The sequence below is a fragment of the Penicillium griseofulvum genome (genome assembly GCF_001561935.1).
Source record: "Penicillium griseofulvum strain PG3 chromosome Unknown contig_89, whole genome shotgun sequence".
Taxonomy (NCBI): Eukaryota; Fungi; Ascomycota; class Eurotiomycetes; order Eurotiales; family Aspergillaceae; genus Penicillium; species Penicillium griseofulvum.
In genome coordinates this window covers 690,561-712,785 of record NW_024467478.1, presented here as the reverse complement: position 1 = coordinate 712,785, position 22,225 = coordinate 690,561, and the positions used below count along the sequence as shown (strand labels likewise).

Below are 22,225 nucleotides of genomic sequence, written 5' to 3'. Positions count from 1 at the left end.
AACTCAAGTTTACCATCTCAACTCAATTGTACCATGGAGAATCCAAACCTCAACGAGATCCATGACTTCCTAGTCTCATTGGCCTTCAAGGCCGGGGATATCATCAACAATGCGCTCCCAGGAACCAACGACACAGGGTCGAAAATGAACAGTCCGTGTCCATACAAACAGTAAAAAGAAAACAGCTGATATTCGTAGGTACCGACCTCGTCACAGAATATGACCGAGCCGTTGAAAACATGATCTCGACCTCTCTGAGGGAGAAATACCCACATTACGAGTACGTTCTTTCTCTTCCGCTGCTAGCATGCTTCTGACGTACATCCTCCCAGATTCCACGGCGAGGAAACATACGACCCAGCACGCCCATTGACAGATGCCCCTACCTTTATCGTGGACCCGATCGATGGAACAATCAACTTCGTGCATAGCTTCCCATTTGCCTGTGTTTCGCTCGGGTTCGCTGTTGGGCGCATTCCGACGGTGGGAGTGGTGTATAACCCCTCCACGAAAACCCTTTATTCCGCTATTCGAGGCCAAGGTGCTTTCCTCAATCGTGAAACTCGTTTGCCGCTTAAAGGTGACAATGTTGAGCCCCTGTCGGGACTAGCCAATGCTCTCATTGCCATTGAATGGGGCGCGGATCGCAGTGGGAACAACTGGGAGACTAAGCTTCGGACATATGAGAAGCTAGGCAAATCTAAGGAAAATGGCGGGGCTATGGTACGCGCGATGCGGAGTTTAGGCTCTGCCGCATTGAATTTATGTGCTGTGGCTGATGGCACACTGGATCTGTATTGGGAGGGTGGATGCTGGGCCTGGGATGTCTGCGCGGGATGGGTTATCCTGTCTGAAGCCGGAGGCATTATGGCGGATGGCAACCCGGGAGTTTGGGAGGCTCGTCTTGACGGACGAAAGTACCTTGCTGTTCGAGGTTCCCCGGGTGGGACTGGACAAAAGGAGATGGTGGAGGAGTTCTGGAGCCATGTTCAAGGTGAATTGAAGTATTGATTACCTGGCCCGTTATCCTCTCGGGCTAGTTGAATACGATAAAGTAAAAGAAGCTTCAATTCAAATATGACATTCACATAATTACAGGGTATATTTCTAAGGAAACCGTATGTACAATGAAAGCCAAGATGGCGCTATTATCTGTGACGGAAACCACCGCCAGTTTCCACTTCGAAGCCAGACTCGCTGTCATCCTCGACAACTTCACGATCAGTCCATCGTGCCGAGTCCTGTCTCGATACGTAGGTTTTGTCACTGGTACTCATGCGTGATTCATCTTCGGCCAGTGATATGTCACTAGGGCCAGAAGATAGATCTTCCGATATATGAAGATCGGAGACATTCGGCAAATTGCTATCTCTTCCTGAACTTGGATCGACAGGATCGGACTGCACTTCAACTTCATCGCCCGAACTAGTTGGACCAATATCTGGAGACTTGGCCATCTCCACATTTTGCTTCAGAGAATCGTCAGTTTCCGCAGTGGGCGTATGGCCGAAATGTGTATCAACCAGGTGTTTCACAACAGGCCAGCCATAGGCATTGGTGAACATCCGCCGCACAATGATGTTATTGTGGGCATCAGGCTCAAGTCGAACAAGAACCTTACGCCAAGTTAGATCACGGTGATAGGCTCTCGCAATTTTTTCTTCGACCTTGAGGCCACTCTGACTGCCCGCGATCCCAGCAGGTGGGTTCTCCGTGGGGGACTTCGATTGCTTGCCCTGTAGCGAACCAAATGCTAATGTGCGTCGCTTTTCCGGTGAAGGTGGCGGTATATCCTCTGGGTGATAAATGCGGTCGTGGAAGATTGTCCGGGGTCGCGCCGCAGGATCCAAAATGAAATCCGCGGGTGGTAAAGGTGGCATCAACAAGTCTCCCGCAGACTCGAAAAACGTTGTTTTTGGGGGCGTGTGCACTCCTTCGTGCTCGTGTGAGGAAGGTCCTTGAGCAATGGGTATTGTGCCATTGCCATCGCCATCGCCATCGCCAGTCCCCAAAGCGCTCAGGGTCTGGCTGCGTTTATAAATTCTAGCATTCTTGCTATTAGGGGGATTCTTTCCTTGGTTTAGGCGGAACAACGAAAAAAAGCTTTCCAGGGGACTGGAAGGCGTATTTCCCGAGAGATTTTCCTTCACTACAGCCTCCCCGGGAATTCTCTGATTCCGCACACGATTGGGTGGTGCTAGAAATTGCTCCGGCCTGGGAGAGAGTGTATCGTTCAAAATGTCGTCTTTAGGCCTCGGGGGAACCTTGGTCGCAGAATCTGCATTTTGAGGCCCGGTCTCCATTGTCGGAAGACTTGAAGGCGGTTCTTCATCGAGGCGAGCTAAGCGCGGGGATTTCGAGTTGGCCCCTGTCAACTCTGCCCACCCCCATTCGGCCATAGTTCCAACAAGTCCATTGTCCCTCCTCGCCTTTTCAACCCGGTCCAGACCTTTCCAGTCTAGGAACAAAAGAGAAGACGTCCGCAAAGGAACTATCCCGTCATTCACCACATTCGAGTACACTGTACGATGCTGGAATTTCTGAAGAACCTCGTGAGCAGGACCACAAGGAAGAATCCGTAGAAGTGGCTTGGAGCCAGGATCCGAATGGCCGGGGTCTTTTGTAGACTCTCCCCTTCCAGCAATAATAGCCCCCCAGCCACTTCGAACTTTCGGTGCCGTCCAACTCAGCCCGAGATCCTGGCCGGTACGACCAACTAGACCTAAATCCAATGCAAATCGAACATACATCGGATTCTCGTTGCTGAGACCAAGAAAAGGGGTTGCAAGAGCAATAAAGTTAATAGGCCTAATTCGCTCAAAGAACTCAGGCGAGTGTTTTTGGATATATGCGATTGCATATGTCTGAATAAGCCCACCGAGAGAATGGCCAACAAAACTAATGCTCGTAATCTGGTAAGCATGATCTTCATTTCCAAATTCTTGGGCATTCTCTTGCGGGGTTGATTCGGCCGAATGAGCAAATGGCTGAGCTCGCTCCTTGCGAGCACTAAAAGGTCGAGAAAATGGGTTCGACTTTGAGCCCTTCAGAGGAAAATAGGGTTGATCGGGATACGTGAGAAGCAAGACATATTTGGCCAGCCGTTTGCCAAGGTATTGAATCCCACGCTCAGTCCGGACAGCATTGCCAGAAAACCCTCTGACAATGACTTGCTCTTCGTCGTCATCATCGGTGTTATCACTAGACTGGCTGTTTTGCTCATCCTCAACATGATTGAATTTACTACTGACAAAATGAAGGGTTAGAGAGTTGGTTGTCAAAGCGCTCAAAAAGATTTCATACCTTGTCGAGCTTTCTCGATCATCCTGCCCAACCGGGGTGACGTGTGGAGCTTTGGCGTGACTGTCTTTCTTTTTTGACTTTCTCATGGCTGCATCAATGCTCTCCTTCAAATAGAGCATGTCTGCACCGAGGTTGCTGTGCAACCCATGTGTCAGTAACACAAGATGAACCGGCTTCTTCTTGGCGCTTTCTATCGGAGCTTCAGTAGAGTCCTCCGGCGCTGGATTGTCGCACGGAGGTTTTGAGTCCTGGGACTTCCGATCAACACTTTTGGAGGCCGACTCCGCCGAGGGGAATGGCGGGTTGCTCCATAGACTAGTTGTATCGTCGACATGAAGAGCGATTGCTTTTGAGTACACGCCTTTCGAGGCAAGCACCTGACTACCTCTGGTTTCAGAGATCCAATGGTCTTGTAATTTTGCCGGAGGCCCCGTCGAACCATTCCCGCTACTCCATGCACCGCCCGAGAGATATGCCAGCGATTTTTCATCTCGGCCCACCAGCAGCTCAAAATGCACCGCTGCACTACTTGAGAATATCACCTGTGATTGTATCTCAATAATCCAGCTAACGCTCTGTCCACTTGCCGGTCCACCTTGACCGGGAGAGCCAAAGTCGTGAGCTTCCAGGAGATTCGGCGGCACCTTGATGGCGGCGTCCCAACCACCTCCGGCCTTGAGGTAGGGCTCAAACTGCGGTGTACCCTCCAAATCCTGTCGCTCATATTTAGTGTTGGGGTCGAACTGAGAGGGATAGCAAGCGGCGTATAGCGTGTACGGGCCATGGAGGTATGCGGCGCGTAATGGGATGGCAGATGTGTTCTTCACCCTCACGTAGAGATTGGAAGGAATGGGAAGGATTGGATCGGCCGCCGGGGTGTATGTAATTGTGTATCTGATAGAGGATTTACTATTAGCGATCTAGAAAGACTTCAGACTCGAGGGGCAATCCGGACCGGACTCACCTAACAACTTCCCCAACGCGAACACTACCAACTTGATGGACTAACAACATGTCGGTCGCTTCCTTTGTATCTACCGGACTTGTTTTCCAGCCGGAGAGGGGATGAAATCGTGACCTTGTATTAGACAGTTGGGCACCTAGGTCTGGGGTTTGGGAGGCTGAATAGGTGCGCGCAGTGATCAGCATCGAATCTAATGGGCAGTTCCATTATAGTCAAGCAAATGTAGGGCGCTAGATAAGAGAGGTTCAATATGGCACATCTCATATGTTGGGGTGTGGTTTACGGGGTTCGGAGATGGCGGAAAACACATGACTAAATTCCCTTTACGAGATCAACAACACTTTAGTTTATAAAACCAAATGCACCCGTATAAGCAAATCTTGGCGTTCGTTTCCGTTTTAGCGCTCGCTCCCTTGCCGCTTTTTGTCCACCGAGTAAAACTGAGCACAGCCTGGCCCCGGGGAGCTCTTGCCCCACTTAAGCACTTCCATGGATGCCCACGTGCCCAGGTACATGCCACTAAAATTCTTGTTTATTGCCAGAGTACATCTGCTTGAATAAACTTTCTCTAGCAAGAAGGTTTTGTGGGGTATCAAACTCAACAAGACGGCCGGCATCCAATACTGCAATCCGATCGAAATCAATGATTGTATCAAGCTGTCCAACCATTAGCTCGTTCTTAGGATCCGTTAGAGTTATGGAAACTGGGGGCATACTCTATGAGCGACGCTGAAAACAGTACAGTCATGGAAAGCATCCCTCATGACGTTCTGCCCTCGCTGGTCTGTTTGGGTATCAAGACTGCTCGTTGCTTCATCCAGGATTAGTACCTGACATCCACCGTTACTGATTTGCCTTTTGAGAATTGCCCGTGCCAGGCAAAAGAGTTGCTGCTCTCCTTGCGACAGTGGATGGTCCTCAAGGAGTGCATTCAGGCCCCCACGGCTTTCAATCGCATCCCAAACGCCAATCTGTTTCAGCGCAGCTGTAATTTGGCTGTCACTGAAGAGTCCCATGATGTCTGCATTATAACGGATGCTTCCTAAAAGTGTGAACGGATCCTGCGGCACTGCTATCAGCCTCTCTCGGATTGATTCCGGGGTGATCATGGAAATGTCAGTCTGGTCAATTGTGATATTGCCATGCGAGTAGTCTACAAGGCGCAACATGGCCAGCGTGAGGGAGCTTTTCCCGCTAGAATATGGAGGGTTGGTTAGCAGTATGGTCGAATAAAGGAAAGCCAGGAGATGAGAAACACGTACCTGCCAGTGCGGCCACAGATACCGATTTTTTCACCCGGGCGGATTTGCATAGAAATGTCATCCAGAGCCAGAGTTCTGTCACGGTAGCGGAGACAGAGACCCTGTATGTTTATCTCCCCTCTGTCGGGCCAAGATGCTGGCGGTTCTGCGATTGTACCTGGTTGGTCTTCACATGGCGTGGTTTCAACAAATGACTTGACACGTGCTATCGCTCCGAGAGAGGTCTCTAGAGTAGTCCATGATGTGATGAAGTATGATAACAATTGGTTGAATCCAAGGATATTGTTCAATGCGACGCCGAGGAGGCTCGAGTCTGTTCTGGTACGCAGCATGACGGCCAGTGTTACCACAACGGTTGCCAATGCCATCACCACGATGTCCAAGACCAGATTCAACCACCTTTGCGCGCATAGTAACATGTAATACGGCGTTTGGGACCGATCGAGGTGTTGAGTTAGGATTTTTGATGAGGCGTCTTGCCAGCCAAAAGCCCGAATTGTCGGCAGACCTTCGAGGACCTCGGCAAAGTGGGAGTATAATGGGCTTCTAGATTCCAGATCGAGATATCGTAGTTGGCGACTTGTCTTGAGATAAATCTTTTGCAAGAAATAGAGTACAATCAGTGTGACCGGTATTGTTGTCGCCATATAAGCAGACCCCATGGCAATCAGGCCAATGGCAGCAATACATCCAAAGAACGCCTCAGCGGAAGACATCAGCGCAATTGGAAGAGCTAAATCTACCAGGGTCATATCTTGACTAAATCGATTCAAGGTCACACCATTATCAGTGGCAGAGAAGAAGGAAAGCGGTGCCCGCATAGTCGTATTCAAAAGCAACCAGTGCAAACGAATGGCCGACTTCGGCATCAGCTTAAGGAAGACGACCCATATGCAGCAAACGGTAAGAAGCGATGCCGCTAGTGCCAAGATCACATAGACAGATAGATAGAGAGGAAGCTGTCCACCTCCTGCTGTGGTCCATTTGCTCAACCATACTTGGGGAAAGCTCTCGGCGAATGCTAAGAACGCATGCCCAACAAGAAACACGGCGCAAAGAACTGGACCTACTGTTTGTGCGTAGTAATAATATACTGATAGATCTCCAATTTGCCGAGTCCGATCCATATTTTCGATCTCACTAATGGGGTTGGAGTTCGAAGCTATTGTGTTTGGATGATTATTGGGTTTGTCATCGAGATCATTCTGTATCTGCAGATCCGAATATTGTCTAGTCTGCAAATCTGTATTACGCATGGCTTCACTTCCTGTTGTTTGAAGGTCAACTCGGCCATCTGAAGTGAGCGAGACCACACTGTCTGCGATCCCAAGGAGTCGAGCTATGATCGCGAGTTAGCACTCACTGGTCAACAAGATCTGAAGGGCAGCATACAATTATGAGTAGTCAAAACGACAGTTGTGCCTAGCTGGCGAAATATCCCATCACGAGAGAAAAGTCGTTGGATGATCATTTCTTGCGTGTGCGCGTCCAACGCACTCATGACATCGTCGAGCAAGGCTATATCATGGCGGCTGTACACCGAACGAGCCAGCGCCTGCAAAGAGGCATTAGCATTTTTCAAGATGCCACAAATCCTGGAATCACATACCACTCTCTGTTTTTGACCTCCCGAAAGGGCAAGACCCTTACTTCCAATCTCACTTTGGTCACCATCAGGCCAACGACGAATGTCCTCGCCCAAACAGCATGAATATATGACATATTTATACCACTTCTCGTCGACTTCATGGTCCGAGATACCAGTTATGCTTTTCTTGATTGTCGTGTTGAGCAACCATGGATTCTGGCTGCAATATGATACGCTGTTCGATTCGATAGACACGGCACCCGACACACAACCAAGCTCTCCTAGGACGGTCTTTAGCAACGTAGTTTTACCCGAGCCAACAGGCCCAATAACAATCACAAGGCTGCCGCTGGCGACTTTGAAAGACACATCAGTAAGGGCGATACATGTGGCCTTTTGTGAAGGTAAGACAGTAGCGCAATCCAAGGCGATGGAAACCTGAGGCTCGACGTCGCTGGAAGTAGACAATGAAGGTTCTTTGCTAACTCGACTATCTTTCAGTGACTCCGATACCATGTATTCGTGTATCCGCTGGAAACACCCCATGGCAGCCGATAGCTGGGGCAAGACAGCGAGGAGTCGTTCCGCGGGCGTAGTGACGAGCGTGATAATACTTAGAGCAGTAAATGCTTTCACGGTAGTGAGAGAGTCATCGGCCCTGATCTGTGCTTGTACAGCGTACACAATAAAGGTAATGACAGGCGACCATATCCGAGGCACACTTGCTAGTTGATATCAGCGTAGGAACACTATATATGCTGTATAGACATATTGCCTGACCTAGACCGTTTAGCCACATGATCCCCGTGAAGAAAGCGCGGGATATAAAGAGTTCTCGTTCGCGATTCCCCTGGAGGGTCTGCGATAGTTTGCCAGAGAGTCCTGAAATCTTAGTAGCTTTGATAGAACCCAGTACTGCAGATGTGTTTTGAATCCTCTTCTGGATTTCAAGGTTCCAATCTTGCTGATTCTTCCCGATTGTCTTCGCCACAAGCTTCTGACCACCCAGACATGCTAATAAGAAATAAGTATGGAACGTACGAATTGTTCTTTACGCAGCTCCTGCTACTCACCTAGAATCAGAATCAATGGAACCACGCAAATTGGACCCACTTGTCGTTCAAGTAACCATGTACCAATTGCTACTTCAATCGTGCGAGCCCATATATCATTGAAGTTTTCTAGGTGCTCAATAATGCCGTCAATGTCTTTTCGGGGCTAATTAGTACACCAATTTTATTTCCTCAGACAGGCCAAACTGCGTCTCTAGCTCACCTGTACTCATCAACGTGAGAGCTGCACTCTCCGCAAAGAAGTCAGCCTGAAGCGTCAAGGTCCTGTCGTGTATCAATGAGATCATTGTGCCCCGGAACAGAGTGCTCACTCTGGAGAAGCGATGTCTATAGTGAACATTAGACAACTAGTATCTTGATTAGCGGCAAAAGAAATACAAAAGCAAAAGTCCGAAGGCACAGATCATACCGCTAACCCAAGGTAGATCAAGAAAGTGGCTCCGATGAGACCATATCCACGATTCCAGCTCTCTGGTGTGATCGGATCCTCTATGTAAACTAAGACCGCCGTAACCATGAATGGCTGGGCAAAGTTGAAGCCAATCATACATAGTCGAGGAAAAGCCACAGCGAGGAATTCCCACCAAAAGCAACAAAAGAAAGCCCAAGGCAAGGAAAGCTTGTTCTCCGCATTGCCTACGAGGTGTCAGTGTATGATATATCCAACTTCGGAGAAGATATCAGACCATGCTTCTCCCAAGCTCTTTTCAATCTTTCGCCTGTACTGCCAGAGCTAAGGCCAGGCTCAAGAACAAAAAGGTCTTGACTCCCAATGATCTTCTGATACCCAGTCAAAAAGAGCCGATTCAGCCACCAGACAAAGCCTAGATCAATAACGCCACGGGTTGCCTCGGGCGGATACTCTTTATAAGGGGATTTCAGATAAGATGTTTTTTCTCGGTTCTCTAATAAGAGCATGGCGATTTTAGTCCCAAGGATTGCACTCTGTACTGCGGCAATAGTGACTCGATGTGTAAGCCATAGTGTCCGAATCTGTGTCGCATCGAACAGAATCGAGAGAAGCAAATAAACAGTCAACAGAGAAGAGGGATGTGTTGATTTCATGTCTTCGATGTAGGACAGCCCAATAATAATGATAGAATTGGCGAGACCAAGAGCAGCAGATGGGATGCTAGTCGACGTCGGCGAAGTAACTAATACGCTCCATAGCACCAGGAGGGAGAGGTGAAGGGCGAAATTGATCGAAGCCGCGACCTATAAGTTCATCAGTCACAGCGCAATTTATGGGGAATATTTATAACAAGTGTATCTGACCAACTTCAAAATAGAGTCATGTTCGGGGAGTGTCTTTCGTTGACAGCGAGACAGATGGAATAGTCGGGCTGGTGCAGCCAGAAGCAGGACCGCCGAAGGAATGATCGACAGTATAGCCTGTTCGAAGGTAATAGTAAAGTCAAATGGCCTCAAATTGCTAGCCGGCCCGAAGGTGTTCTCCGAGCTATCTGCCCAAGAGGTGGAATTGAAGGCCATTGCGATTGACCGAAACTATGTAGCAATGCTGCTAGACAGAGACAGTTGCAACATGGTGATAAAGACCTTCTCTAGGATATTTGGGCGTAAATATATAGGTAACTTTAGATTTGAAGGATGACGAATGCGATGGTGCCTACAGAATAGACGAAGGACTAGGATGGTACCTGGGGGCCAGGTACGGAGGCGTCTGATTTGCTGATTATACGGCCCCCGGACAACCATCGGACAGTCTTCTAATATATTTCTATCGCTCAGTCTCTATCTAATTGATCAAGTTCAGCAAACGGCTAGGTTCTTTACAAATTTCCACCCAGCCATCTCTTTCGACAGCAACGATCTTTCCATCAATACAAACGCGTCGCCATTTCTCCTCATCTTCTTGAAAATCGATTCGAACTGCCTCAATGTCGACATAGGTGACCGTATCTTCTATCACATGTCGGCCACCCTGATAGGCTAGAGTCATCAAATGCATCGCTTCTTCCGCCGACATAGGACCGAAGCGGATGAACCTCATCTTTCCATCAAGTGGCACCGATTCTGGGGAAATCAAGAACTCTTTCTCAAGTCGCGGGACGAGCGTCGCAAGCGCATACATGTGCTCAAGTGCATCCACTGTTTCTTGACAACGTGCCTCGTCCGGGCCACTCGAGGCAGTTAATGTGATTTTGCCTTTGAATTTGTGAGGCGGAGTGCCATCCGAGGGATGAAGTAGCTCATTTGCGGCCATCTTGAATCGATCGCTTCCAAATTTGCGATATTCAAACGTATCGCTGTCTGCAACTAATGCAGCATGGAGACCCCAGCTCGCAACAACGGCCCCGTATAATGTGTGGTGAGCATCTGTGTCAATATCGGCTCGCTGACGACCTTCATCGATGACCAATCGACTGCCAGGTGAGAATCTGGCAGCAAAGACCGGTACAGGAGATGGGCTGCCTCGAAGTAGTGTTGAAAGACCTGGCACAGGGCCAGATCGTAATCCGATAGAACTTGCCATGGCATTCCCTGTCCCACAAGGAATCAATACAATATTCGGAGATACACCAATCGCCTTCTTAGATCTGTAGAAAACCTCGAGAATATCGATGAGGCCTCCGTCACCAGAGAGAAGAATGATGGTCTGAGGGACACCACTATGAGCCCGCTCCAGGAATTTCGATTGCGCGAGCTCGATGATAGTTTGCGGCGACTCCGTTTCATAGAGCTCGTAACTCTCTAGACCAATATATTTTAGAAGAGGCCGTACAACATCTTGAAAGACTGTCTTGGCTTTCCCTATTCCTGATCCAGTAGATACCACAACTTGGACGACAGGTGGCTCATCTTCATATCGAAGGTGGCTAGGAATCTTGGTCACCAACGGAGATAGTGCTGCAGGCAGGGATTTTATATCGATCTTTTTCAAGGAAAAGTCCTCAGAGCCATCCAGTTCGGTTTTCTGAAAGAACAGGACACTATACGTGGGTGCAGGATTGGACAACACGCAGAGAATGTCGCTGAAGTCAATCAAACACTCAACACCTGCGTGAGATGTGTATTTCAAGCTGCTACCAGCTATATCAACTGCCAAAGGGTCAGACATCTCTGGGTATGTAGTGTAGTGAGAGAAAAATCAACAGTTCCTTGACAAGGCGGGGTTTACGGCTCACCCGGATTTTAACCACCCATGTCATACTATTTACTTAGCTTACTAGAAACATCACACTTTGGATACTATTACTCGACTGTTGCTTTATTAAAATTTGAAATATTACTTGGTCATTTCTTTAGCCAGCACATAATAGAGAAACTTACATAAGGAATACGATGGTTGAATTCCTATCCCAGCGTGATATATTTTTATTGACACTGGCGAGGCCCTATTATACAATGCAGGCATGAATGATTAGGTCGGGTGGTGCTAAAAGCATGAAACATAGATGTCAAAAAGTGTCCAATTTGAGATGGCTAATAAATGTTGTTCTTGCTACATTGTTCTAGATACATAATACAGCGTTGACAAGGGTACATAGAAGGAAATCCAGATGTGTCCGTCATAGAATCAAAAATGCCATCACAAATACAATGTCCCCAGGATATCCATCTTAGTCGTGAGTTGGAGAAATATCACGCGAGGGGTTCGGTGAGTTCTCATCATGAGAGATATGCTTGTCACTGAGGTTTACCGCGATGAAGGTCTTGGGTAGTTCCACACTACATGCAGTGATTAGTGAAAATCCATGAAGATCGGGAGTAGCATATAACTTACGTGTTGAATTTCGCCTTCAGGGTCTCAATCACCTCCTTCCAATCCTGATGGGCTGTCAGGCTTCGGCGTGGAGTGCAGCCGATGGAGTGTCTGGAATCGAGTTGCACGTCAAGTGGGTCGAAGGCGTGACAACCAGGACTGACTGAGATGCGGATGGAGTAAGAGTAGGAGTCCGATTCACTGTCCCGAGCTTCGTATAGCTCGAAGCAGATCTGAGAGAGATAATCAAGTTCTGGGATGGCACTCCTGGCAATCTTAGTTTGAATTCCACCTTCCAATATGCAGTTCAAGAGGGTGTAGATATGAGATTCCTTGGTGAAGTAGAAGAAGGACCTGGCATCCTGCGAAGCCTGCACCTCTTCTAGGTCTCGAACAATTTCTTGGAGAAGGGGAAGGGATGTTAGGAGGCCGATCTCGAGTTTCTCGCTGTCGGTGATTCCATATTCCTGAGGCGTCACGTAGTCGAACAAAACCTTGGCTAGCTTGTACAGTTCCCGAAGCTTCGAAAGCCGCTCATCCATCTTGCACTTGGAGGATTGGGAGCCAGGGAAAAGCTTGAAGTAATGGTCGTAGGAATCATCTAGTGCCCGAAGGTGTGGCAGTGACTCGAGAGCAAGGATGCGTTTCTTCAAACCAAAGCGATGAACAAATGTCTGGCTTTCGATGCGCTCATCAGATTTCTCATTCCCGGCTTCCTGTGCAAGTTTTGCCTCCGCGAGCGCGTCTATCTTTGCTGCGATTTTGCTTTTCTGATCTTCGTCATACTCGCGGGCACTTTCCTGTGGCATGAAGACCCATTCCAAAAACTGCCTATTGTGGAGTGCATCGAATTTCATGCTGTCATATAGCTCGGAAAGCTTGCTCGGGTCGACTTTCTCGGTGTCACAGAATTCTGCGAAGAGTTTTTCCCAACGCTCCTTGAAGAGTCGAGGATCTTCACCCGCGCACCAACGGCCCTGAATGCTAGATATTTCAGAGGGTTGGCTCGGGGTCTCAGTGTCATTGGATGGAGCCGGGAAGGCGTTCGGTGAGGCGTCGAGTTTCTCAAAGTTGTGCCGCATGACACTTCGGTGGAACTTCATCAGTTCAACTACTCTAGCAAGGACAACGGAAGGTTCTGGGATGTTTTTGTCCTTGGGCCAAGCAAATTGTGAGGGCGCGGAGCCTTCTCGCAAAAGCAATTTCAGCTTTTTCTTGACTTTATCCATGACATCCTTGGCGGCATTTGAATCGTCGAGCAAATCTTTCCGTACTTGTATCAAGTCTTCGGGGATATCCTTCTGATCCAAGAATGAACATGCCCATATTTGTGCTTTAAGAACGTTATTAGCTTGATGCAGATCCTAGGAATGGAAATCACTCACCACTGGTGCTCACTCTACGTTCTGAACTAGTAAATATCCGAACGTTATTCAATGCCTCCTTATTCAACAGCTTGAGATCATCCCGCATGTTCAGTCCAAGATCCTGCGATTGATAACGCGCGGCATGCGTGGGCTCGCCGCCCCACTTTATCACAAGCTGTAGTTTGTCCAGGATCAAGTCATTCTCGGCAGCGGAGAACCGAGAGAAAGTTGCACCTGAGATAGAATCACTTCGTGTTTGTGATCTGCGCAAGTCCTCATCTGGCGTCAGTCCCTCTCCTTCATCGGGCACAGGTGCAGGGGGCTCTTCAGAGGGCTTGCCCTCAGGCAATGGAGTTGAAGCTTCCATTGGGCCCTGTTCTCCCATTTCTTCCGGCTTTCGTTTGCGGAACATTGGCTTAATCTGTACTTTGGTACCAGGCCAACCACCCTTTTTCTCTAAAGATGTGCGGAGCAACTTGAGCTTCTCCATGTCTTCCAAGTTATTCTCCATAGCCAGATCGACGGCGTCAGAAACACTAGACAATGCAGCTTCTCCCTTGATCACTATCTCCTCCTGGTGCCCTTTCAGCAGATTCACAAAAGGCTGGCTGTGGAAAGTGAACTTGAACTTTTGCTTCGGGGTCCGATCTGCGTGTCTAATCACTGCCACCATGCCCTTCAGCTTCCAAGAGTGTTTAGATGCAGGAAGTGGTGGGAGGGATTCGTCGTTGGCGTGCTGCACCGAAAGAGCCGGGGATTTGGTGTTAGAGGGACTATAGCCACGAGGAGTGGAGTTGGCTTCTCGAGAATTCAACTTGCTGAGGGCAGCGCTGACATCGTTACTCTCTACCCCAGACGACACCAGTGAAGGAGTACATGACTCCGAGGCTTCGGATTTCGGGGTTTGCCCGTAAAGCCTGGATGTGCTAGGAGACTTCAGCAGTGTCTTTAGGGTTTGGCGATGAGACCCTGCCGTGCTCCTTCTGGATAGGGGGCCGATGTCCGGCGATGGTGGCTCGGACGATTCTGATATCCCCTCGCATTTGCGTCTTTCTTCCAAGAAGATATCCCTGAGAATGTTGGCACATTTATCGTAATAATCATTGTTATCCTTGACGAAGCTCCAGCCGTTGACATCAATGACATAGCTTTTATCCCCAACGCGGAGCATGTCAAAGCCACAAATCCTTTGACCAAATCCGTTTGAGATCTTTGATGCGATTATTGCCTCTTCCTTGCCAAGTTTCGTGATGTATCGTACTTCCTTCCCGTGGGTATTTCGCCGAACGAGGCCGTCGACCACGGGAGATTTGCGCGTCTCTGCATGGCAAAAGTCTGGTCCAACGGTGTAGGCTTTGACATCTTCTGCGTTATCAACCCTGAGGAACTGTTCGTACACATAACTTGCGTCCTTCTCGGTGACGGATCTTGGAATAGTGAGATTGGGATCATATTCCGAGCTTTTGTTGCCGACCTTTCGGAATAGCCTTCTTCCACCGCCGCCGTATTGCTGATCATTGGGGAAGTAGATATGAATGTTATGATCCTCACCGTTGACAGGCTTCTCAACAAAGGGCTTTTTGAACACTTTGCCGTCAACAATCAAAGCCTCGCCATCCTCGGACATTGAAACACTCTGAGTTTGAGGGGCACCACCACCAATTCCACTATCTGGGCCTTCCAGCTTCACGCCAGTTAGGCGATAGATATGCTGGCCTAGTTCCGCCGATTCTAGGACCGGGCCACCATCACGGTTGACCTCCAGCCGCTTAGGAGTGGGGACTCCCATATGATCTAGAATCCTCAGGCAGAGCCGCCTATCCCACAGGACCTTTTGCATCGGTAGGTCATTAACACAGAGCGGTTTGCGAAGTTTAGCATACGCAATGGCTTTGTCCAAGGGAAATCCATCTGAAAAGAAAGCGAGCAAAAAGTCACACACAGGCCAATTCTCGACTGCTTCATCGAGAATGACTTTGTCTCCAAAAACGATCACCTCGAATTCGCCTTTCGATTGGAGTCGAGTCAAGATATTCTGGCTCGGTTTGCTGCGTGCTTTCACATCCAAGGCGCAAACTCCGATCCTCCATGGCTTTAGGGAGCCGGATTCCACCTCACTAATAGAGCTTGCAGCGGTACTAGCAGCCGTGCTTCCACTGAACCTTCTGGGTCCGTGGCTTAAAGGGCGTGCGGATTGTCCCATTCGACCGACGGGGCGATGGTCAAGCCCCAAGTCGGTTTTTCCTGATTGGCTTTGGATCGACTTCGCGGGTGATGGAGGCTTAGGTGACATCACTGTAGGTTCGAGGACGGGTCCTGTGGGCGTCAGATCGTTGTTATCGGTGTCCATATCAAGTAGAGGCGACGAGAGGTTGGGTTCTGCGAGTCTCAAGGGTTCAGCATCGGCAGAAGAGCCGTTGCTGTGCTCAGCGGCATTATCCATATGAGGGGTCAATGGGTAGTAATGCGTTTTGAATCAAATCAAGTCAAATTAGTCTAATTTGATCAATGGGATGGGGGGTTTGAGGAACAAATTCTCAGCACGGCCGGGGGAGTCTTGGAAGCTCCAGACTCTTTGGATTGTATTACCAAATATGATGGGGGGTTCCGCATTTTGACATAGGCGGAGAAGGGAACGGCCTTTGGGCTCCAAGTTTGTACTTTTCGCTCATGTTCAGACTTGAAAAGTTTTGAAAATGGTATGTCAATTGTGTTTTAGGTTCATCGCGCTTTCTCGTATACCTATAGAGAACGCCCATTAGTAGATCTAAAAGTACGTATGCCCCATCTATCCAGGTACTTATAGCGGAAGTATCTAGTACATGACCATTCTATCTGATATCACGTACGTTGTATGAACCACTGTTAGATAAGATGATCGGTGAGTTTATTTTATTAAATAAAAGGAATTGAATACAATTTCCAATTCGATACGCAGTATAAATACATTAATTCGTCGTAAATCCAAGAGAGATTCTAAACATTTTCATCATGTGAAGGTATTCTGTACTCGGGGAAAAGGTACATCAACTGCTTAAAGGCGGTCAAATGCTTTGCAGGGCTGGGCGGGGCAGAAAAAAAACAGCGGGAAAAAAAAAGACAAAGCTAGTGAGAAAGACTTGGACTAGTTAGATACCTTCGTGATTGACTTGGTGGACAAGTCAGAACGAAATTCTCACTTGAAAAGTTAAGGGTTCTCTTCGGATTACTTTGAACCCTACGGCATATCTCCTATTGCCGTTGTGTCCATCGATATCATGCCTTCGGCCGATAATTTCGATCTGCCTCTTGCAAAGAGGCAGAAACGGGTATCGCAAGTTAATGCTGGAACACGTGGTTCCAAAATCTTTGCTCCTTTTCGTGTAAGTCGAGAGATGCATTGGAATCGCTTGTTTTCTTTAAACTGACGTATCGCCATAAAGACACTAGGATTGGTGTCACCAACACCCGTTCCTTTTACATCGGTGCGCCTGGGTAAATCGACCTTTCAAATCACAACCTCCGTGGGACACTCGCTGCAGACTTATGATTTGCGCCGGGGTTTGAACCTCATCTTTTTGACTCGACCGCAAACACCGGAGATCATTACGGCAACATGTGCGTGGCAGGATAAGGTATTCGCAGCTTGGGGCTATCTCCGCTCGCAGTCCCCTGGAGGAGTCTGGGTTTTCAAGCGCGGCAAAAAGGTTGCAGAGCTTGAGGGTCCCGCAGACCTGAAGGGGCCCATTGAACGCTTGGTGGTGTTTGGTTCATGGGTGGTTGGTTGCTGGGCCGGTGGCCTCGAGGTTTGGAAAACGGGCACATATGAGCACTATGCCAGTCTGCGACCTCAATCTGCTCGGGGTTCCTCTGGAGAGAAGATATACACCGGAATAATGTGCAACATGCCGACTTATTTGAACAAGATATTCGTGGGCCGATCGGACGGAGCTGTCGATATCTGGAACCTCCGCAGCGGAAAACACCTTCACACATTGCCCCCTTTGTCCTCAGATGCTGGGCCAGTGACTGCAATTCAACCCACACCTGCTCTATCACTTATTGCCATTGCCTATAAGGGTGGTGCGTTAGCTATTCAGAACGTCAGCTCAGGTCAGCTGGTTTTGTCTCTCAAGAATGCATCGTCCCGGGGTCTCCCAGTGACATCCATTTCTTTCCGCAACGATGGATTGGGTGCTGGCCACGATGGTCGCAGCTCAGGTGTTATGGCCACGGCGTCAAGTGGTAGCGGCGATATCACACTTTGGGACTTGAATAATGGAGGTCGCATTGCAGGCATTCTTCGTGGAGCCCATCGAGTGTCAAGCGGCGAAAAGCCCATGGGCGCTAACCGTGTTGAGTTCTTAGATGGACAGCCAGTGCTTGTGTCATCCGGCGATGACAATTCTTTGAAGACTTGGATCTTCGACGAAACGCCATTCTCGCCCATTCCCAGACCTCTTCATAGAAGAAACGGACACTCTGCTGCTATCAGCGCTCTCGATTTCCTGCCGACATCTTCTGATGGGTCCGAATCCGGTGGCAAGTGGCTTCTTAGTGCAAGCAAGGATTGCAGTCTCTGGGGGCTCAGTTTGCGCAAAGATAGTCAGCATGCCGAGATATCACAGGGTAGTGTGGAACGTAAGGCCAAGAAGGCAGGGCTATCAAACATTTCAAATACTGAGGATCTCAAAGCTCCCGAGGTTACATGCATTGCCTGCAGCCTCAACCGTGATGGTGGCATGGGAGTCACCACTTCCGGTCCGATTTGGTCAAACCCGAAGGTTACAAACGCCGATGCTTCCAATACAACTGGCTGGGAAAGCGTGGTTACTGGTCATCGGGGTGACAAGTTCGCACGTACTTGGTTCTGGGGCAAGAAGCGAGCAGGTCGATGGGCGTTTGCAACCAGTGATGGAACAGAAGTCAAGGTGCGCAGGGTTTTAAACATGATTGAACAATTGTTCATTTTTGCTAATATTATTCACAGAGTGTGACTGTTTCGCAATGTGGAACTTTCGCTGTTATAGGATCAGCCGGAGGTGCTATCGACATGTTCAACATGCAGTCAGGTCAGCACCGACAGAGCTTCCCAGCTCGCCCCCCAGCTTCCCGTGGCACCAAATCCAATGCTCAGGCTGCGACCGCCGCGGCCAATAAACACACCAAAGCTGTGACTGGCTTGATGATTGACAGCTTGAACCGTACCGTTGTCAGCTGTGGTCTGGATGGCAAAGTCAAGGTACACCCCACCATCTCCTCTTTATAGGGATACACAAATTAACATTTTCTGAAATATAGTTTTGGGATCTCCTCTCTGGGAAATTCATTGATGAGCTAGACTGGCACCCCATGGCCGCCATTACTGGACTCCGTTACAACAAGGCGAGCGAATTGGTCGCCTTCAGCTGTGATGATCTCTCGATCCGTGTGATTGACCTCGAGACCAGAAAGCTCGTTCGTGAATTCTGGGGATGTGTGGGTCAAGTCAACGATTTCATCTTCTCAAATGACGGACGATGGATTGTTGCTGCCTCAATGGACTCGGTAGTACGCGTATGGGATATGCCCACCGGGCATCTGATTGACATTTTCCGAGTCTCAAGCACGTGTGTTTCTCTGGCCATGTCTTCAACTGGTGAATTCCTTGCCACCGCACACGCCGGTAGCATTGGCGTCAGTCTTTGGAGCAATCGCAGCCTTTTCATGCCTGTGTCGACCAAAAATCTGGACGAGAACGTTATTGAGAACGTTGGACTCCCGGCGACATCAGGAGAAAACGGTGCTGGTCTTATTGAAGCCGCATTTGAGGATACTACCGAGCAGGATGAGGCAGAGGGCCCAGTACTAGCCACGGAACAACTACAACACGACATGATGACTCTGAGTCTTGTCCCCAAAAGCAGATGGCAGTCATTGCTTCACCTAGACACTATTCGGGTATGTCATATCCCACACAAGTGCAAGTCTCTAGCTAACAATTCAACAGGAACGTAATCGCCCCAAGGAAGCTCCCAAGGCACCCGAGAAGGCTCCGTTCTTCCTTCCTTCTCTCCTCGGGTCCAGCGGACCTGAGGCCGGCAGTCAAATTGCTGGCGCCGACGATACCGACGCTGCATTGCTGGCCAAAACCGCCGAAGCCGAAAGGATGCGGATTGCCAAGTTGCAAAATGGCGGGATCCCTAGTGCTCCTCAATCTATTTTCACTCGATCATTGGCATCCGGCCATGATTCCGGTGACTTCTCCTCATTTATCGACCACCTCAAGACTCTTTCTCCGGCTAAAGCAGATCTTGAGATCCGCTCACTGGATCCTCGGGTACGTGATGGACACTCTGAGTTGTCCGATTTCGTTACTGCTCTGACTGCTCGCCTAAAGTCGAAGAGAGACTTTGAGCTTGTCAATGCTTGGATGGCAGTCTTTTTGAAGATTCATGCCGACACTGTGAGTCTCAGCTCTACCCAGGATGAGCCTCAGTATCGTGTATTGCAAGATGCTCTAGCAACTTGGTCTACCGAGCAACAGCGGGAGGGAAAGCGCCTGGCTGAACTGGTAGGCTACTGTCGTGGAGTGGTTGGATTCTTGCGATCTGCTCGGTAATTTAAAATGGACAGGTCCATACTTGGATAAATATCTCTCGGGGCATACAATGCCTTTTATTTTCTTTCTGTGTTATCTATCATGCTTGTTACGTTGAATCTATATATGTATGCATTTGTTTCATGAATCCAGTGATTTTATAGTAATTTCAAGAACTTCTTTTCATTCTATCTACTTTGATGACATCTAATTTTCTTTCTCGCCGACTTCTCAAGTCTATACCTATCTTCATTCCTAAGTTTAAGAGAGATGAGATCAATATCAAAGTCTCTTATCCAAAGTTGGAACCCGCCTCATCCCTGACTAATACGAAAAAATTCCCAGGGTTGGACCTAACAAAAAAAAACAACCCACAATCAGAAGGGTTCTTACACGACATTGGCTATGGGCATCCCTCATTTAACTAGGCATCTACTTCCATATGCCGAAAATGTTTCATTAGATGGGAGGGCAACCGATTCAGGACTTCCGCACGTCCAAGCTGTTGTCATCGACGGACCCAGTCTAGTATACCATGTCTACCGTCGACTCCTGGGTTGGATGGATCCAAGCAGTGATGTCCTTGACTACCAGCCGACCTGCGACGAAATCAGTCGTGGAGTGAGCAGCTTCCTCCTCGAATTAACCAGACTGGAAGTTAAAATGTAAGCCTTCACACTAGTCTTCAACACAGCTATTCTCTGATTATCATTTCCCTTTTTCTCTCTACTCTTTAGACATAAAATATGCTTTGATGGTGCCTTGCCCATCTCCAAGCGAGAAATCCGCTTTTCCAGAATCGAGAAGCTACGACATCGGCTGGAATTAGCTCGCCGAAACCTGTCTCTGCCTGCGACACCCAAATGTCGCGATGTCATCCCAACTAAACGGGGGCAGGTTTGGTGCAGTCGAGGCTTGCCTCAACGGCGAAAAGGTCTTCCAGAAAATCCTTGGATGGTATCCGCGGTCTTTGAGGACTTGCGGAGCCGGTGGAACAAGGAACAGATCCGGAAAGAGGTTGATGATGATATCAGCTGTCTTGCCACAGAAGCTGATTACCCCTGGGCGGAAATCACCGTCATGGTGCCAGGAGAAGCAGATGTCGAGTGCGCCAGAGTAGCCAAACTTACCGGCTGTGCAGTGTTAACAGATGATTCGGATCTCCTGCTTCACGATCTTGGCCAGAATGGTGCGGTCTTGTTTTTGGACTCGGTCCAAACGTCCTCGGGCATATGGGAACCAGCCGAGCCTGATATTCGGGGACTGAGAATCTGCCCTCATTCGCTCTCTGGTCGGTTGGGGATCCCGAGCGTTCAGTGGTTTGCTTACGAATTGCAAAGAAATGTTCACATAAGTTTTGCTGAACTTATCCGGATATCTAAGGAGAGCAGTAAGGCGACTGAGCTCTCCTCTGAGTATCTGGAGTTTCTTCGAGAATATCAACACGAGACCGCAGATAATGAGGTCATACGTGAAGCAAAGCAGTCTTTACAATCGTTGGATCCCAGAGTTTCAGAGCTTTTTTGGCAGTATGAACTTCCTGGTATCTACTGCTCGGATGAACAGCCGCATGTCTATCTCGGCATTCTGAACGAAGACTCTTCCAGACGATGTGCCTGGGAACAAGGTCGAACATATAGATCCCTTGGGTACTCGTTTTTCAACAATTCGCGTCCTGTTGCCAATCGTTTCGCTGCTGTACATGAATTTGTCCGCAGAGGTGGAAGGATCGTGGCCGAGGAGATCACTCTAAGCGGAGCAAAGACCGTGGCCTCTGACATGGATCTCGTCCGGAAACGTCTTGCCACAGCGCATGCTACCTTTGACGGTGGCCTGCCAGCGGAGAGTTTCTGGTTTTTATTTGCTCTTTCCGATATCTACCGTGATGGATCTGGCACAACGACAGTTCCAAGTGCGAAGGAACTGGAAAGCTTCCTTACAAAGGGATATATGGTGCAAAGCACCAAATGGCCGGACATTCACCTTCTTGCTCAAATCCAAGCTGCACTGTACTCTCTACGAATACTGAAGCAGCTCCTTGAGATCGCAGCTCCTGGTGATGACATGGTTGAATCCAGTTCACTACTCGCGGATATACCTCCACTACACATAATGATGTCGCGACAAAGAATGATCCAGTGCTTTGCCAACACTCGTCTTGTCCGGCATGCGATTCGTCAATTGATAGAAACGTATAGCTAACAAATATGAGTATACATTGCAAGCCAATAAAGGCACTACGTACTTTATAAATGAAGACCGCGTAGCTCGCGAGCCCTCAGGGGAAAGACTCTGATCAGTTATGGATTTGACATCCATTCGTATTTGTAGATTACAAGGACATTGGCAGTCACCATAGATGGAAAATACATAGATGCATCACTG

The 22,225-nt window shown here is 48.7% G+C and overlaps 5 protein-coding genes across 5 annotated transcripts; 2 read left to right on the top strand and 3 right to left on the bottom strand.

Annotated features, from left to right (window-relative positions):
* Positions 1-33: 33 nt before the first annotated feature.
* Positions 34-1,011, top strand: PGRI_043130 (inositol monophosphatase family protein; the record flags this gene model as incomplete). Its single annotated transcript, XM_040792026.1, has 3 exons — positions 34-151; positions 199-280; positions 333-1,011. 3 exons carry the CDS (start codon positions 34-36, stop codon positions 1,009-1,011), a joined length of 879 nt encoding a protein of 292 aa, XP_040643936.1.
* Positions 1,012-1,148: 137 nt separating this feature from the next.
* On the bottom strand, positions 1,149-9,681 carry PGRI_043120 (ABC transporter, integral membrane type 1; the record flags this gene model as incomplete). The annotated part of the gene is made up of 13 exons (XM_040792025.1): positions 1,149-4,197; positions 4,268-4,457; positions 4,831-4,924; positions 4,984-5,461; positions 5,530-6,868; positions 6,922-7,084; positions 7,139-7,842; positions 7,898-8,131; positions 8,191-8,325; positions 8,393-8,517; positions 8,607-8,826; positions 8,877-9,405; positions 9,466-9,681. The coding sequence occupies 13 exons, from the start codon at positions 9,679-9,681 to the stop codon at positions 1,149-1,151; spliced, it is 7,476 nt and encodes a 2,491-aa protein (XP_040643935.1).
* Positions 9,682-9,946: 265 nt separating this feature from the next.
* Positions 9,947-11,269, bottom strand: PGRI_043110 (diacylglycerol/lipid kinase family protein; the record flags this gene model as incomplete). Its single annotated transcript, XM_040792024.1, has 1 exon — positions 9,947-11,269. One exon carries the CDS (start codon positions 11,267-11,269, stop codon positions 9,947-9,949), a length of 1,323 nt encoding a protein of 440 aa, XP_040643934.1.
* Positions 11,270-11,771: 502 nt separating this feature from the next.
* Positions 11,772-15,724, bottom strand: PGRI_043100 (inositol polyphosphate kinase VIP1; the record flags this gene model as incomplete). The annotated part of the gene is made up of 3 exons (XM_040792023.1): positions 11,772-11,880; positions 11,936-13,247; positions 13,300-15,724. 3 exons carry the CDS (start codon positions 15,722-15,724, stop codon positions 11,772-11,774), a joined length of 3,846 nt encoding a protein of 1,281 aa, XP_040643933.1.
* An 814-nt stretch (positions 15,725-16,538) lies between these two features.
* PGRI_043090 (rRNA-processing protein UTP21) lies at positions 16,539-22,042 on the top strand (the record flags this gene model as incomplete). Its single annotated transcript, XM_040792022.1, has 8 exons — positions 16,539-16,643; positions 16,704-18,191; positions 18,251-18,502; positions 18,562-19,200; positions 19,250-19,579; positions 19,640-19,857; positions 20,269-20,505; positions 20,578-22,042. 8 exons carry the CDS (start codon positions 16,539-16,541, stop codon positions 22,040-22,042), a joined length of 4,734 nt encoding a protein of 1,577 aa, XP_040643932.1.
* Between the last annotated feature and the right edge of the window lie 183 nt (positions 22,043-22,225).